The 17,116-nt window shown below is 37.8% G+C and overlaps 1 protein-coding gene across 16 annotated transcripts in view; it reads right to left on the bottom strand.

The window, feature by feature from the left end:
* Nucleotides 1-1,205: 1,205 nt before the first annotated feature.
* Nucleotides 1,206-17,116, bottom strand: part of HDAC9 (histone deacetylase 9) — an 885,788-nt gene continuing 869,877 nt past the window's right edge. For 15 of the 16 annotated variants that reach the window (XM_072650844.1, XM_072650846.1, XM_072650845.1 and 12 more), the window contains 2 exons: nt 7,569-7,631; nt 1,206-5,434 (listed from right to left, as the gene is read on the bottom strand). In XM_072650844.1, coding sequence (XP_072506945.1) covers nt 7,592-7,631 — 40 coding nt within the window. In that variant the 3' untranslated portion in view covers nt 1,206-5,434; nt 7,569-7,591. Of the gene's footprint in view, nt 5,435-7,559; nt 7,632-17,116 lie in introns of all 16 variants that reach the window. The other variant, XM_072650841.1, reaches the window with a different exon arrangement.

Here is a 17,116-nt window from a genome sequence, read left to right as displayed (position 1 = left end):
TCTGTGCTTCCAGTCATTACCTAGGATTTATCTAATATGTCATCATTGAATTGGGAGCTATGTTGATGAAGATGGGGTGGACGAATTCTCCACACTAAAGAAATCACAGATCCTTTATAGATTCATGTATTAATGTATAGAATGGAATTTTATAAATGAATAGAATGCCTAGCATTTATAGAATGCCTCCTATATACAAGGAACTGTGTTAAGCACTTAAAAAGTATTTAATCCTCACATAACAGCACTTGGAGGAATTACTACTATTATCCCCATTTTACAGTTGAAGAAACTGAGACAAATAGATATTAAGTGGTCCAGGCTCACACAGCTAGTGTCTGAAGTCAAATTTGAACTTGGGTCTTCCTGTCTCCAGGACAAGCACTCTATCACTGTACCACCTAGCTGCCCTTGTATGGGCTCTTGTTTCTGTTGATGAGAAAAACTGTGCTACTGTCATAAACACTCTTTCCATTCATTTAATGAGGATATATTAAGCAGTTGCAGGGTTTAGCATTGTGGGGGAGATACTGATAGAGTAGAACTTGTTCACTCATTCCCTAATGGGTGAATTTTGATTGGGGAATGGCTAACCAAGTTGCAGTATATGATTGTGATGGAATATGACTGCACTATAAGAAAGGATGAACTGATGATCTTTAAAAACATGGAAAGAATTAGTTAAGATAATGAAGAACAAAATGAGCAGAACCAAGAAAATGGTGTATACAGAAACAGTAATACTGTTTTAAGAACAATTTGAGTGACAAGGTCATTGTGATTATAAATACCTAAATTAACAACAAAAGACCTATGAAGGAAGATGCTACCTCATCCAGAGTAAGAACTAATAGATGTATAGAATGTGGATATATAATATGTATATTATATACATGTGATATGTATGTTATATATATATACAAACACACATATATACATATATATGTATGCAAGACACACAGCGAGACACATACAGAAAGAGAGACACAGAAAGAGAGAGAAAGAGAGACAGAGAGAAGGATGAAAAAGGGGAAAAAGAAAGTTACAGGATAACTGTATTATGTATTTAAAAGAAATAGCAAATTGTACATAATCGATTTGAAGTTTCATGTGAAATCATCTTTTTCAATATATTATGGACATATTTTATTTCTTAAGTTCAGAATGAAATAAAATTTAAAAAAACAAATGGAGTAGAGCAATAGTTTCATTTCAGATTGCTTTTATTCGCACTAGGACAACAGTGGAGTCAAATGATGATACAAAATCCAGGACAAAAAGAATTTTTTAAAAAATAACCTAGGAGAGGATGAACTCGACAGTTCTCTACAGACTAAATACCAATTCTCAGCAATGTTTGGGAGCACACCAGTGGATTTTCCAGTGGAGGCTTGCAGATAAAAAATATATCACAAACAAGAATAATAATCCAGAAGTGTGTTCAGCAGTATTCATTTGATTGTATTTGTATCGATCCTTGATTCCAGACTAATTCTGTACATCCGGGACAAGCTCATGGCGGCAGAGTTTTCATAAAAGTCTTAGAAATGCCTATTTTTCTCAGCAACTCTCAAGAACAGGTCATTACTGTAGGTAGCCAAGCCAGTCAAGATCCAATCCAGTGGTGTGCCAAGGATAACACAACAACTTCATTACAGAAACAGAGAGTGAACAGAAAGAGAGAGAGAGAAGACACTCTAACTGGGCTGCTGAGCTAGAAGGCCCATTGGCAGCAGGTTGACAAACCTGGTCTAGAGACTTAAGTCATGACAATTTGTCAACAAACATTTTTTAAGTGCCTATTATGTGGCAGGCACCATGCTATTATGATAGTAATAAGAATAGCTTTGCCCTTTAAGATAGAGGATAGGGTCTGTGATTTACCTTACACAGGATACTCTCAGGTAATAAAAATCCTTCCACTAATAAAAGTTGTTACTTTCTTCAGAACTAATAGTCTTAGAAAATTGGCCAGAGCACCAAAAATTAAATGTTTTGCTTAGGGATACACAACCATTGATGTCAAAGAAAGAACTTCATCTTCCTAGCTTTGAGACTGCTTATCATTATGTCATGCTGTCTCTGTCTCTGTCTATCTGCCTCTTTGTCAGTCTGTCTCTCCCTGTCTTTCCCTGTCTCTCTCTCTCTCTCTCTCTCTCTCTCTCTCTCTCTCTCTCTCTCTCTCTCTCTCTCTCTCTCTCTCCCTCCCTCCCTCCCTCCCTCCCTCCCTCTCTCTCTGTCTCTGTCTCTCTGTCTCTGTCTCTCTGTCTCTGTCTCTCTCTCTCTGTCTCTGTCTCTCTGTCTCTCTCTCTGTCTCTGTCTCTGTCTCTCTCTGTCTCTGTCTCTGTCTCTCTGTCTCTCTCTGTCTCTATCTCTCTCTCTGTCTCTCTGTCTCTGTCTCTGTCTCTCTGTCTCTCTGTCTCTGTGTCTCTGTCTCTGTCTCTCTCTCTCTCTCTCTCTCTCTCTTTCTCTCTCTCTCTCTCTCTCTCTGTGTGTGTGTGTGTGTGTGTGTGTGTGTGTGTCTCTCTCTCTCTCTCTTTTCCACACATATATTTACGTTTATTCTGCGGATTCATCTGCGGTCTCATTTAAAATAAAATTCCCCTTGCTGTAAGTTTCTACTCTTCTTTATTTATGCACTGAATAACAATCTATAGACCCTTGTTCTAAATGTCATGCTAGCTCCCCTTCTATTTGCATATTTATTAATATTCTAAGTTGTTTGTCGTGTACATAGGCATCCATTGATGTAGTATGCACACCATAAATTTTTAGCTTCTAGAATGGTGAGTTCAAGTCTTTCTTTTTTATACTTTGCAGTGCAAAACCTCTTATACAATTAGATATTAATAAATTGGTGTCAGAATAATTCCCACTTTACTTCTCAGGACTCTAATCAATTCTTTAAGACTATAAATTCCCAAGGATATACTGTCTTATACCGGTAAAGGGAGTCCACATTTGAGATCTCTCCATCTCAATAAAATCCAGTCTCTGTCCTTTGACTGTTCTCATCCTGTCTCTCACAAGGGATCACAGTGCCCTCCTTCAGCTTGACATCTGGTAACTAAAACTGTAAACTCTTGTCTGGCAGGAGCTGCATTTTGGTATTTTTTAATTCATTCCAGTTTGATGAGCAATTATGGTCAATGGAAGATAAATAAGCTTCTTGAGGGCAGGGACTATTTCATTTTTGTCTTCTTATTCCCAGCATCTAGCACAGGGCTCTGCACTCCATCAATTGATTTTATTATAATCCAAGAAAAGGTGAAGACAATGGTGGAGACAATACCATTGTTCAGAAAGTCTGATGGAAACCAGCATGGTCCCTTCCACAGGGGTTATTGTCCCCTAGGGGAGCTCCGTCGTCATCTGATGATGAGGACCTAACGATAATGATGACAGCAAGGAGAACCCTTCATTTCTCAAATAGATAGGGCAGGTCATCTGGTTTCCATTTCTTTGGGATATGAAAATACCTTCTTTATGAAAACTATTCAACAGGTGTGTTCCTCCCCTTGCTTCCCCCTTTTTTCACCCACATTATTTGCAGGTCTAAGTGATTTCATTCTTTAGGCAGCAGAGGAATGCAAGAGAAATGCTGATTTCTGGGATGATGAGGCACTCTGCGGAAGGCTGGCTTCTGACCTTGGAGAGAATTCCCTTCCTCCTAATTACCTTTTGGGTTATCTTATTTGAGGCTGTTAGAAATCTAATGTTGCTCAAACAATAACAATTTGAGTGGAAACTTTCAAAGGGAAATCAACAAGAAATGGATGATTTTTTAAAAAAATTTTTAAATGCCAATGCCAGATAAGCCACAGGTACTAGAGGACTGGTTAAGAGAAATTCAGCCTGGGAGGATTTTTTCCTGTGAGAATTCTTGCTTTTAGTTCCATATGGATCTATAATAAGACCAAGTCAATTTACAAGCCTTTATGATTGACTTCTGGAAAGCAAGCAAAGTCACACTCTTAGGGAGGTGGTTAGTAGGATCCAACAAGAACATGTCTTCCATGTGTCCCAGAGCTCTTTGTGTCTGAAGGCATCCTCATTTCAAGTCCATTCATTCAACCAGGAAGCATTTTTTCAGTTCCCCAAATCCCCTGTAGTTTCCAGGCTCTGGATGATGTGAAGATAAAATCCAAAGTTCATCCTGCCTTAGACATGACAGAGAAGTGAAGGAAAATGTGGGTGGAATAGAGAAAAAAGTGAGAGCTTGATTTCAGCTCCTGAGTATTCAAAGTGTGACCTGTAATTCTTTACAAAAATCTGCCAGGTGAAACAGCAGCAGCTCATCTTCACTTGGTGTCAGCAGCCTAGGGTGGGATCTTGACTCCACATCTTCTGATCTCTGTGACTTGTACATATGCCTTGACCTCTGGGCCTCAGTTTCTCACTCTAAAAAGATGGAAGGTGGGTTAGACTACATAACTTCTAAGGTCTCTTTTAGCTCTAAATCTGTATTCTCTGGGCCTATGGCTTAGTGCATGGCCTCATTCTCTCATCTGAAATTGTTTTTTCTCCTCTTTGCAAGATCCGTATCATTCAAAATTCACACTCACACGTATACACAATCTCCATTGTGAACAAAGAAGCATTCACAATGTTTCCATCAAATACGTTTATTTGTCTGTACTACGCCCAACAAGGTGATATTCATATTGAAAAGGCCTGGCATTTCTGGAAAACTTGGCTTTGTATAAGTATTTGATAACAGGAGACCTTCTCTTCTTGTTCTCATTATCTGAGCACTTTAGTGTGTCTTTTAATTTTAATAAATTAAGGACTTTATCTTCTAACTCCTCTCTGCTGATTTATAAGTCTTCATTCTTTGTTCCCAGTGTGGGCATGTTACAATATGTGTGTGTATATGTGTGTGTGCGTGCGCGTGCTCATAGGCATTTTCCTGCATTTGTCAAGCACAGTCCATCAGAATGAGGCAGATCATTGATAAAAACAAGAGGAATCAAGTTTATATGTAGACAGAAGATTCTGAGCAGGCTCCTTTGGGAAACTATTAGTAATGATAACGAAGATATGATTGCGTGAAGACCTCTCCACCATGTCTGGTGTGTTTCACAAGTGTTGATATTCTCCAAAAGCCTCTATTCCATCCCTCGGGGCAACCGTTCCTCTAATGGCGTAATTAAAACACAGTGGTGTTCTGGGATCAGAAACACATTCAGCCACGATTAATCCTTTGCAGAGTTTCTCTGCTTGTCCCTGACTTGCACAGACCCCAACTCTGAGCCAATGCATGCGCCGTCTCAAGGCAAATGGATGATTCATCTATGAATGCACCATGAGTTGGATGGCTGAGGCTTGGATTTGCCAATATACAGTAATGCAGCAGCAATCCACAAACGTCAGTTAATTTACAGGAGGTTGCCAATACTTGTTTCTTCTCCATCTCCTTAAAAAAATACAAGGCCTGGTTGGGACAGAGAAGAACACACAAAGATTTTGCATTTTCAAGTGAATTTTAAAGCAATACAGTTATGTTTCTAATTAAAATATTGTGTAAAATTGCGAAACAACATAAGAAGAAAAATATCTTTTTAAGTCACAGGCCTCACTGCCTGAGTCTCTTTAAAAAATGCATTTCTTGAACCAGTTGCAACTAATGAACAACAGGGGTGTCATGAATTTTCCATGAAAACTTGGGAGAAAATTTACAAAAAATGTAATCAACCTGATGAATTGATATTAACCTTTCCCTTCCTAAAACATAAGTCCATTTTTTACCTACCTTCCCTTTCAGATTACCCATTTCAAAGGGTGTCTCAGATTTCTAAGATGTTAAACCAAGTAACCGGCAGTTTTTGTATATGTAATAAAAGTCTTTAAAATTAAAATAGTAATCCTAAAAAAAAAGCAGCACATGAAAAATAGGGGCTGACTATAACAAAAGAGAGTTATATAATTCTCTTTGAGTGAAACCTTTCATCTTTGATTTACAGGTTTGAGCCCTCTCTAACTCAAACCACATTTCTGCATATCTTTCAGAGCATGGCCTTCGCTCAAACCTTGTTTAAATTAAGGTTCCTTTTAGATTTCTGAATAAAAGCATGACAATCTTCACTTATTGCTTTAATATATCCTTTGAGTTAGGAAAATATATTAGAAAATGAACACCAAGCGGTTTCCAAAAAAATGTCAGGTATTAAATACTGTAAGAAGAATCCTGGATGGTAATATTTTTACCTCTGATGTTTTAGGTGATTGAGCTGCACATGAAAATAGAAAACTGGAAGAAAAAAAAACCTCCATATCACAATATGAGTTGATTTTAAACTCAGAAAATAAATTTTCTTTTATTCTTTAAATCTTTTGACCATAAGGTACCATGTGGAAAGGTTAAGAATCCCTTACTGGTTAAAGGCACAGCTCTCAGTTAATACTAACCAACATGAAATCAAGTAGCTAATGCTATTTCTTAAGTAACACGTTTCAAGTTTCAAAACAATACTCGTCTAAATTCTCCCAAGTTTCATCAACGATGCTCAACCTGTGGGTTCTCACATGTGAAAATAGCATAAATGAACCCAGTAATTAGCTTCAACTATAAATGTAACCCAACTTATTGGGTGCCAAGAAATACCTGAGCCACAGAGGTGCTCGTGGGGAAAACTCAAGCATCCTTAAATACGTAACCTCAGCAAAACTTTCGGGACAAAATATGGACATCTTAGAAAACTTATTCTGTTTTCAAAGCAAATGTGAGTCCCTGTGGACCTGAGGCTCAAGACGACTGTCATTCAAAGAATGAGGAGAAGGATTCTTAAAAAAAGGAAGAGACTTCTAACCACCAAGGAAACCACAGTCCTCCCATATGTGAGAGTCTCAAGTGGGATGTGAGTGAAACAGAGATCGCATTCTCAAAGAAAAAAAATTCATTTTCATGCCTGATCAAAAGAGAGAGTTCCAAATTTTGCCCTGCCGCAGAACCGTTGCCTTGGGGATCTGAATTTTGAAGGAGGTAGCACTTGCTTTCAGGGTAAAAATGCCCTCATCTCATTTCTTTTCAATTTTGACCTCTCACTCGCTAGAATTTGAGAGGGTGTAAAAACAAAGGTACAATAAGTTATCTTGTTTGCTCAGAGCTGAAAACAAATCCTGTACACAATTTAAAACCATGTGAAAAAAATTAGCCCATCGAAACCAATTCAACATGTCTGAAAGAATATTGTTAGGGCTTTCCCTCGGATCGCCCTTGCTATCACCATCCCTACAGGGTGGATAGTGCTGAGGGTGCGGGCTAGCCCAGGGCCAATTTCTTGTCTGCCAGTGGGTCACATAGCACATTCAGAGCCCACATGTTGGAGGCCATCCCTCCCCAGTTTCTTTGCTGTAACTTTAGAATCAGAGTGGTTACATTGAAGGAGTCTTTCAGACCCTTTCAAGTCCATCCAGAGGACAAGTGAAGCTGCTGTGTGTGCTCTGTGCCCAGTGTTTATGTTCCATTCGATCCATGCCACCCAGGCGGCAGACAAGACATGTCTGAGGGTGCTTGGTTGGGGGTGGGGGGTGGGGAGATACACAATGATGTCACACACAGGAAATACCGGGGCAGGGGGAACTTGGCACTTCACAGGGCTGGATCTTCATCCATGGGCTCGCCAGCAGGTCTGTAAAAATAAACAGGCAATCAGAAGAGGGCCGAGGAGTACACAATGACATGGTAGATTTTCATGCATAATCAAAACTGATTTTTCAGCTCTCTCTGATGTTTATTTGGGCAATTCCGCTATCCATAAATAGAGTTTCTTTCCTAGGAAGTATAAACACATGTCAAGTGGAAAAACATTCTAGATCCCGACAATCACGGCAAACATTCCTGTTTCTATTAAAACATGTCAGAATCTTTTAGAACTCTCACTTCAGAGAAGCTCACGGTTTCTAGCTTGCAGAGTCGAAGATGTTAATGAAAAAAGTAATGATATTATCCTACTTGAGAGACATTCATTCACAAGGCTTTCTGGGGCAGTAGATTCCAAAGATCAGAGCAGCTCACCCAGTCTGGGAGTGGGGGTTCCTCACAGGAGACCTTTCTGCTTCTGTTTGTTCATAACTGGGTTGGCGGACTGCCTGTGGCCCTTCAAACCAAATTCTGAATTTGATTAGCGAATTATTGCAAAGCACCCAGGGTTTGGACCAGAAATCATCTCTGGTGCTTCTCTAGTGTTATTAGGTATCTTCTCGGGGCTCAGTCACTTGGATAAAACCAAACCCAACTGCTTCAGATTTTCAACCCAAGATCTGACTTTCACATACTAATGGTTTAGTGGAGGGACAGGGTGTGTGTGGGGGAAGGGCTTCAAAGACTACTTTGTGAGAGATGTAGAAACTGGGGCAAAGAGAAGCAACTTTCTCCAGGCCTCCACAGATGCTTCCTTAAAAATGTTACGCATGCATTCCCCTGATAAACTTAAATGCTGACATGTGCACAGAAAAAGGAAAAAAAATGAGGAAACACACATGTATGCATGAACTCTCTCACACACACATGCCCACACACATAGCTACAAACACACAGTCCCTTATTCAGATGAAACTACTGTTCAGCCTTTTAGCCCAGCTTACACGTTCTGTTCAATCTATTTTGCACATTTTCTTTTTTAAAAAATTGAGGTTTGGAACATACCCCAAATCACAGTGGCAACTTTACGGCTTGGAAATTTTTTAATTAGAAAATTGTCACTTCAAATGAAATAAACGTTATTGGCAGTACTAATGGTCAGCTTTTTATGGATCATAGAATCTGACACATATATTTAGAGGAGGAAGGGACCTCAGAGGTCATCTGAGTGTTATCCTCTCTTTTATAGATGAAGAAACTGAAGTCAAGACAGGTTACATGTGTTGCTCATTATCATATAGCTAGTGAATCAAAAAAAATGGAATTTGAACTCATGTCTTTTGATTCAAACTTCAGCATACTTTCCAGTGTTCCATGCTATTTCTTTTAAAGAAGACCACACATACACACACACACATATGCATACATATACATATACATATACATGTATGGATATAGACATAAAAAAGGTAGATATAAAAAAATAGATATCAAAGACCTTGTTGTTTTAAAAAATATATAGCACAGTCCAAAATTTTGGCTTTGTATCTCAGCTCTTTCCTTTACTAATTATGTGACCTTGGATACATTTCTTGACTTTTCTGAGCCTGTTTTCCCTAGCCCCTGTTAAATTAGGGGGGTGGACTATATTATCTCTAAATATATAGACATATGATGTTATGGCCTTGCCTGTGTGACATTGGGGTAATCAATAAAACTCTCTGAAACTTCATTTCTTCATCTGGAAAAATGAGAACATCGAACTACTAATCAATTAATCAGTAAGCATTTATTTTAAGCCTTCTTCATTCTACTACTGTTTTGCTAGGTATTGATAAAATGAAGACCAACGTGAAACCATCTTAACCCCTATGGAGATGATTTTTATTGGAGGAAGCATGTATGCATGCAAATGGATACAATGTATGGACAAAATAAATACAATGTAGCTTCAAAATCAGGGGTTTTGGTAGGGGATGGACATTTAAGAAGGGAAATGGGAAAAGGTGGTGCCCAAAAGGATTCTATGAGGAAGTTGGGGATTCTAAGAGGTAGAGATGAAAAGCAACTGAATACCAGGCATGGAATTTTGCACATGCATGTGCAAAGATGGGAAATGTAATGTGTATAGAGAACGGTAAAGAGGCTTGTTTCACTGGAAGATATGAAGGGGAGCAATGGGTAATATCTGTAAAGGTCAGATGGAGCTAGACTGAGAGGGAGCACATGCTCTCCAAGGTCCCTCTGAGCTACAAAGCTTATGATGACACAGGAGGTTATCGGAGCCTCAAAAGGACTTAGATGCCACCACTAGTGAGTGGTTTTAGTGAACATATTTTCCCCATATTTTCTTGCATAAATTTTCCACAGGTGCTTTTTTAATAGAATGAGGAAATTATATATCCTTATTTAGAAGTTCCATAAATACTGCATACAGAATTTTAGAAAATAGATGAGTTAAGATTACTAAGCATAGTCAGAGAAGTAAGACTCCAGTAAGAACTGGAGTCCAAAGACATTTTTAATGAATAGTATTTTATTGAGCATCCATCTTTTTAAAACTGTCTCTTACAAGTGGAATCAGAGCTTATACTATAGGAAAATCAGAAGCACATTTTCTAAATAAGTAGCCTTTTGCATTGGGAATTGTGAATTATATAAGGTCTTGTTTCTTTTCTTCTTGTTTTCATGGGCGTTTGCAAAGAAAATGGCAGATGTGAGCGGGCTACAACTCATTACAAATGTGGAATCATGAATGTGGTAAACTTATGGAGGAATAAGGACAGCAAGGAATGACTAAGAGGAGGCTTTTGTTATTGTTGGGAATGCCCACATGGATGAGATTACAGATCTCATGGAGGCAGCTAGACGGCATGGTGGATAAAGCATGAAGTGTGGAGTCAGGAAGCAGTTTACCTCAAAGCCTCAGTTTCCAAATACATAAAATGAGGATAATAATTCTACCCACCTTACAGGGATATTGTATGGCACTGGATAAAATGAGGATGAACTGGTATTCATGAAAGTGAAAGAAGTTCTCAAGCCATTACTCCTGGCTTTTATTCACTTTCTTCACTTCCCAATCTTGACCAAAAATTCATCAATTTGAAAGGATGTTGTCCTCTGTTTTCATATCTTTCATCTTGTCCTACTGCTCTTTATTCCTGATCAAACCTCAGTTCTCTTTCTCACACATCAAACTTCATTTCATATATTTTGCCTTTGTGCTGTCACTTCCCTCATTTGTTGAAGGCATTCTATTCTCACCTCCACCTCAAAGAATTTAAATAAGTAAAGGTATTTAGCAAATACCATTTTCTAAAAGAAGGCTATCTTGATCCCTACCCTACTGCCAGCTACCAGTGCCTTCTCAGCCTAACTATCTTATACTTAGTTAGTTCATGTATATTAAATGTATATATTTATATATGTACATTTTGTGTCCCTGGAGAGAATTCTCAAGAATAAGAATCATTTTATTTTAGGCAGTTATGTAACACAGTGCACTGGAACTGGAAGACCTGAATTCAAATTTGACCTCAGACATTTACTAGCTATGTGACATCAGGCATTGCATATGATGTTGTTTGCCTCATTTAAATCAAGCATAAAATGAGGATAATAAAAATACCTCCCTCACAGGGTCATTGTAAGAATTGAATGAGATAATATCTACAGAGTGCTTAGCACAGTACCTGTCACATAGTAGGCTTATTATTTTCTAAATTTATGTTTCCAGTGGCTAGCCCAGTGCTTGGCACATAGTAGCTGCTTAATAAAGGCTAATTGATTAAGTGATTTAAAAATTTACTTTGGCCATTTGAATTGTAAGTCAATACTTTGTTCCAAAGATTACCTTTCTTCTATTTTTTTTATTTGTTAAGAAAGCTTTGTAAACTATCTGAGGATTTAGTGCTTATCCTTCCTTCTAGTTTTAGGATACTCCATCTTGATTTATCTGTATTTCACTGGGTCTTTAATTGAGTTGGAATCTTTGTTATTTAAACCCCCTTTCCATTATATCCCTCATCACTCACTTTCTGACTTATCTTCCTTTGTTGCTGGCATATCTCTAGAGCTAGGATGTATAAAGCTACCTCAGACTCTCCAAAATTGGGATTCTAGTGTTCATCAACCTGACCTAATTAGGCTATTTGATCTAATTATCTTCTGGAGAAATAGAATTGACCCCATCTGGATTTCAGTTCCATTAATTTTAGGCCTGACACAGTTACATCCCCACACTGCTCCCTACCCCAGTTCTTCCTTTAACTTTCCCCATTTTCTTCTCTGGATGCAATCAGTCTGTATCAGACACTTTTTTTGGAGATTTGGGGAAGGGAAAAGTTGGATATTTCAGACAGAATCTTTGAAGCCTTAGGGATTCTTAATCTGGGAGTTACCCTATGAAGAATGAATCAGATTTCTCTACCCCCTACTCACGCTATAGCATTTGTTGCTAAGGAGAAAGGTGGCAGTAGGGTAGTTTTGGGCACTGGATGAGGCATACTGAAAAAGTCATTTTAGCATGAGAGAATGCCAATATTGGCCACAGGCACAAACCCATGACAATACAACAATGTGCTGAGAGCTCAAACACAATACTAGTCTCTTGATTTCCTGAGCAGAAAAATACAAGACTTGTAGCTGAAAGAAAATAGGGTTTGGAGGACAATCATTACACTTGTTAGCTGTCTCTATGACACTTAGAGAATTTCCTCCTCTGCAAATGGGATGAGTGATATCTACCTCAAAGGACTCTTGTGAGGAAACTATTTTGTAAACCTCTAAGTGTTATATTGAAAACAAACAAACCCCCACACACACATTTGCCTAGTACCATAAGGTTTCCAAATCCCCTTAAAATAATCCTTTTCTTCTTTGACCCTTAGCACTCTGTAGCATCATTATCACTATTTATTTCACTCTCAACAATGACCACCTTAAGAGAGTAAAAGGGGAATTGTTTAAAAGTTTCCATAACTCAACAGAGTCACTCAATCTTTCCTATGTTGCCATTCCAAAGTTCTTGGACTTTTCATAATTTCCAGTCCTGATTACATGTTTCAAGGTTTCCCAACATTTCTTCTCATTCTGTCTTTTCTCTTCCCTCCCCAAATGCTCATAAGCTCTTAATACCCAATGAGGTTGACTGGCTCCCTTGGCTGTGTATTTCTTGCTCTTTACCCACACTGCTGTATTTCCTTCAGTTCTCTCAGTGGTGTCTTCTTCCATAATAGAAAGTGAAATAGAATTTAAGTAAAAAGAACTGGGTTTTTGTTCTTGATTTAGGTAATATGACCTTTACGACCTTTGGTAATTCCCTTTACTTCTTTGGACCTCAATTTCTTCATGTATAAAGTGAGGAGTTTGGACTAGATAACTAGAGCCTAGCAGGTCTTTTCAGCTCTTAACCTATTATCCTATGCATTTCTGCTAAACAATTCTAGAACTGTTGTTGTTGTCAATTAATATACAATTTCCTTTTGCCTCTGTGAGTCTCATTTTCCACGTTATAAATCAAAGGGATTATATTAGAGTCAGTCTCTAGAAGAGACTTTAATATTCCTTCCAGATCTAAATCCATGATTCTAGAATCCCATGTACACAGATAAGTTAGATATTGATATGGCAAGTAAAATGAGATCTTTTACTGTTTTTGTTTTAGTATAATCAAGAAATTTAATGCCTCTATTTGTTCAAGGGTCCATGGTCATTTAGATTGTAAGGCCAAGGATCCTGAAAGGGTGGATTGTAAAGGCAAGCAAAGGAGGATCTTTTGCTGTCTTTGTTTTAGTATCATCAAGTGCCTCTGATTGAATCTTGCCTTTATCAACCAAGAGTCTTTACTGGGTAAAGTTCAGAAACAACAGTTTCTTTAACTAGAAACTGTATATGTATTCGTATTATTAACATGATTAAAGATCTTCCCCACCCATTAATGGGCCTGCCCATTAAGGGGAGTTTGATAAGGGAGGCTTTGTAGGAAGGTCCATACCTTTTGTTAATGAGGCTCTGGCTCTACAAAAGGTATAAATACTCTGAGGATGAGGTTTTACTTTGGGGCTTAACTTTTGGAAGAAGCTTTGTGTGCCAGAAAAGACTCTGGGAAGCTGCTAAGGAGTCACCTGGCTTTGAAAACTCAGATGTTGGTGCTTCCCTCTCTGGCAACTATGGTCAGAGAGTTGGACCTATCTGTTGATTTATGATATATGTATTGCTTATGTCAGACAGTTTGGAAGTGCTGTCTGTTGATTTTTGATTTCTCTGTATTTTCTGAAGTTCAGGGTGCTGACTTTTTCCCCTGAATTAAGTGAATGATACATGTGCTTGATTAAAGTGATTGCTAACCCCTCAAAAGTTGCCTTTCCTTTTAGGAAAGCAGATCAAAGCACCTGTCATAGAAGTTCCCCTGTATAAGTTCGGGTGCTTACTGATATAGATATGAACCTAACCTAGCTTCTACCCAAGTCAGAGGGGAAAGAGACATGCCTAATTCTTTGTGCCCTTTATGAATGGAAATGAAGTTCCTGATTGAAGCTTGAGGTCAAATACATTTGTGGAAGACTTGGTGGGAATCAGAGTTTCTTTGGTGAGAGATACTTAAGGTAGGTCAGAGAGAAAGACTTTTGGAACTGAAGACATGCAGGGGAATCCAGCTCTTTAATATGCTTCTGATTTTCAGCCTGCCTCCATGGAGATCTCAAACAAAGGATATTCTTGAAGTGTCTGGAGCTTACCCAGCATCCTCTAATACCTTGCGCAGTTGATCTGTATTATACAAAGTACATAGCAAATAAATCTTATATCATGACTTAGTAGATAGAGGTCAGCCTTGGAGTCAATAAACCCCAGATTCAAGTACTGCCTCTGATAGGTCTGTGAACTCTTTAAGTTTGTGCCTTAAACACACTGATAGACAAGTATAATACTGGAAGCTTTATACGCCAATAAAATCAAAAGTTTAGTACAAAGAGAACAAAATCAAATCAAGGAGGAGTAATAATGCTTCAGTAGAGTGAGAAGAGGTCTTATGGAGGAGATGGAGACTTGGGTTGAACCTGGAAAAATGCTTATAATAATGAATTGTGGTAGTGTGAAATATAATGTACATTCTGTGTAAAGGAACACAGGGAATAGTGAACAAGATTTCATTCTGTTGGAAGTATAGAATGACTGGTATAAAATATGTCTGTAAAGGGAGGCTGGGGATAGATTACATAGATTACATTAAATTGTATACAAAAAGTTCATGTTTTGAAGATCAAACCAACCTGTTGATCTTTAAAAAAAAACAAAAAACTTAAATTAGCATTGTATAGTCGGAGATTTCTTGGTCCCTTAATATTAAGAATGCTAGTTTATAAAAAAGAACATTTGAAAAGTAAAGAAATATAGTATTAGCAAGGGGTATGGAGGTGAGGAATACAGCCAGGGCCATACATGGGAGATGACCTCTGGAGGTTTCATGTGCATCATAGAAGTAAGTAATGTAAGCAAGATCTTATATGCATTTGGTGCTGGTGGTCCACTGTAAAGCCTGTTTATCTTTCATGAGGTTCATGTTATAGTGTGTGATAGGATGTAGAAGACAATGGTCACATGTCTTCAAATGAGATGGTGGTAGTAGTTACGTGGTTTTCCCTCCCACTTGGCTTCATGTTTTTCTTTGTTTCATCTCTTTGAGCATATATAGTAAGATTCTAAGAGAATAGATCTGGAACTCTTGTGGTTGTTTTTACTCTTCTGGGTCTTACGAGCAGGGTTTCCTATGCTAATCTAAAACCTTGGCATAAAGTGCATCAGAGATGAGTTCAGAGCCATGAAGGCAAGTGCTTCATTTTCATCCTGTTTGAGTTCCATTGCTAGTCCCTGGGAATCAAGAATTAGCGATGGAACAGGCATTGTAACATAACATGGATCGCCTAATGGAAATAAAAAAGAGGAAAAGAAGAAGATGGCTAATAAAAATAAATAATATTAAAGGAACAAAAGGAGGGACAGGGAATAAAGAGAGTTGGAAACTAAATATGATATTGACTATAACTCCAGTATATGCCGAATAATAATTTCTGATGATTATTTGTTGGATATAAATAATGATAATAATAATAAATAACTGATATTTATATTATGTTTAATGTTCACAGAATGCTTTACAACAATTATATCATTTGAACAGAACAACTGCTTTTGGAGACAGATACCATAAATGTTATTATCCCTATTTTTTGGATAAGGGGCATGAACATAGAGGTAAAGAGATTTGCCTAAGATCACACAGATGCTGAGTGTTAGATCTTGGATTCAAACTGAGATCTCCCTGGTTCCTGAGCCAATCTACCACACTATGACTGAAGTAATGATCACAGAACCTTACAGTTTCATTAAAAACATGGCATCTTTGTTGGTGCCAGCTTCATCCCCAAAACACTTTATGTCCATCCACATACATGAGAAAACAAAACAGTCTGAAAACACTCAGGCAGGGGGTGGGGAGAGAGTAGAAAGGAGAACTCTCAAATCGTGTGAATCATTCAGAGTGAATTGAAGAAGATGAGAGCTGGAATGAGATTTTCACTGCTCATATGTTGTCATAAGGCTCACTGTCCTTTAAATATATCCCAGGGATATGTCAACACTGCATAGAAAAGCACATGACATTTTCATCGTGGCTTTCATTGGGTTAGAAAAATATAGTTTTGCAGTGATGGAAGGGCCAAACAAATCATGAATCTTGATATTCTCTATAGAACACAATGCTCAGTTCTGATAGATATAACGGACTCTGTTTGTAACCCTGTTTTCCCCCTAGGAACTTTAACTATGTTTGTTCTTAATAACAATTATTATATCCTCACAGAAACATAAAGAGGATAATCATTTATGGTTATTAATACATCAGTTAGAATGGAAGCTTCTTGAGGCACGAGATTTTTTGACTCTTGTCTTGATATGCCCATTGCCTACAACAAGGACTGGGCCACAGTAGGAGCCTAAGAAATGCTTGTTTATTGAAATCAAATAAGAATCTTATCATCATAATTCATTTTAATTACAACAAAAGCTGGGATCATCTATGATTCAAAGCAGAAGTCATTCCCCAAAGGATAATTGGCACAAAGATATGAATACTTTTCAAAGAAGAATTTTAAATGACTAATGAATAGGACACATATGATACCAACATATGAACAAACACATGACAGATTGCTCCAAATCAATAATCATAATAAAATCCAAATCATAAAAATGCTGATATTTTACATATCAAATTAGCAAGGATGGGACCAGTTCATGCTGGAGAGCTTGAGGAAACACAAGCACACAAATATGTTGTTGATGCAATTTACTTCAAGTATTATGCTTGAATGATGGAATGGTGTTAAGAAAATGACTAAAATGTCTATATATTTTGGTCCAGAGATACCAATCTTAGTTATATACTCTAAGAAAAGTGAAATAAAGAAAGGTGCCATATGCAACAAAGAATTTGTAATAGCAGTCTTTGTAATATCAACCATTTGGAAATAA

The sequence above is a fragment of the Notamacropus eugenii genome, chromosome 3 (genome assembly GCF_028372415.1).
Source record: "Notamacropus eugenii isolate mMacEug1 chromosome 3, mMacEug1.pri_v2, whole genome shotgun sequence".
Taxonomy (NCBI): domain Eukaryota; kingdom Metazoa; phylum Chordata; class Mammalia; order Diprotodontia; family Macropodidae; genus Notamacropus; species Notamacropus eugenii.
Note: the sequence above shows the minus strand (reverse complement) of the source record. Positions and strands in the feature narration are given on the sequence as shown.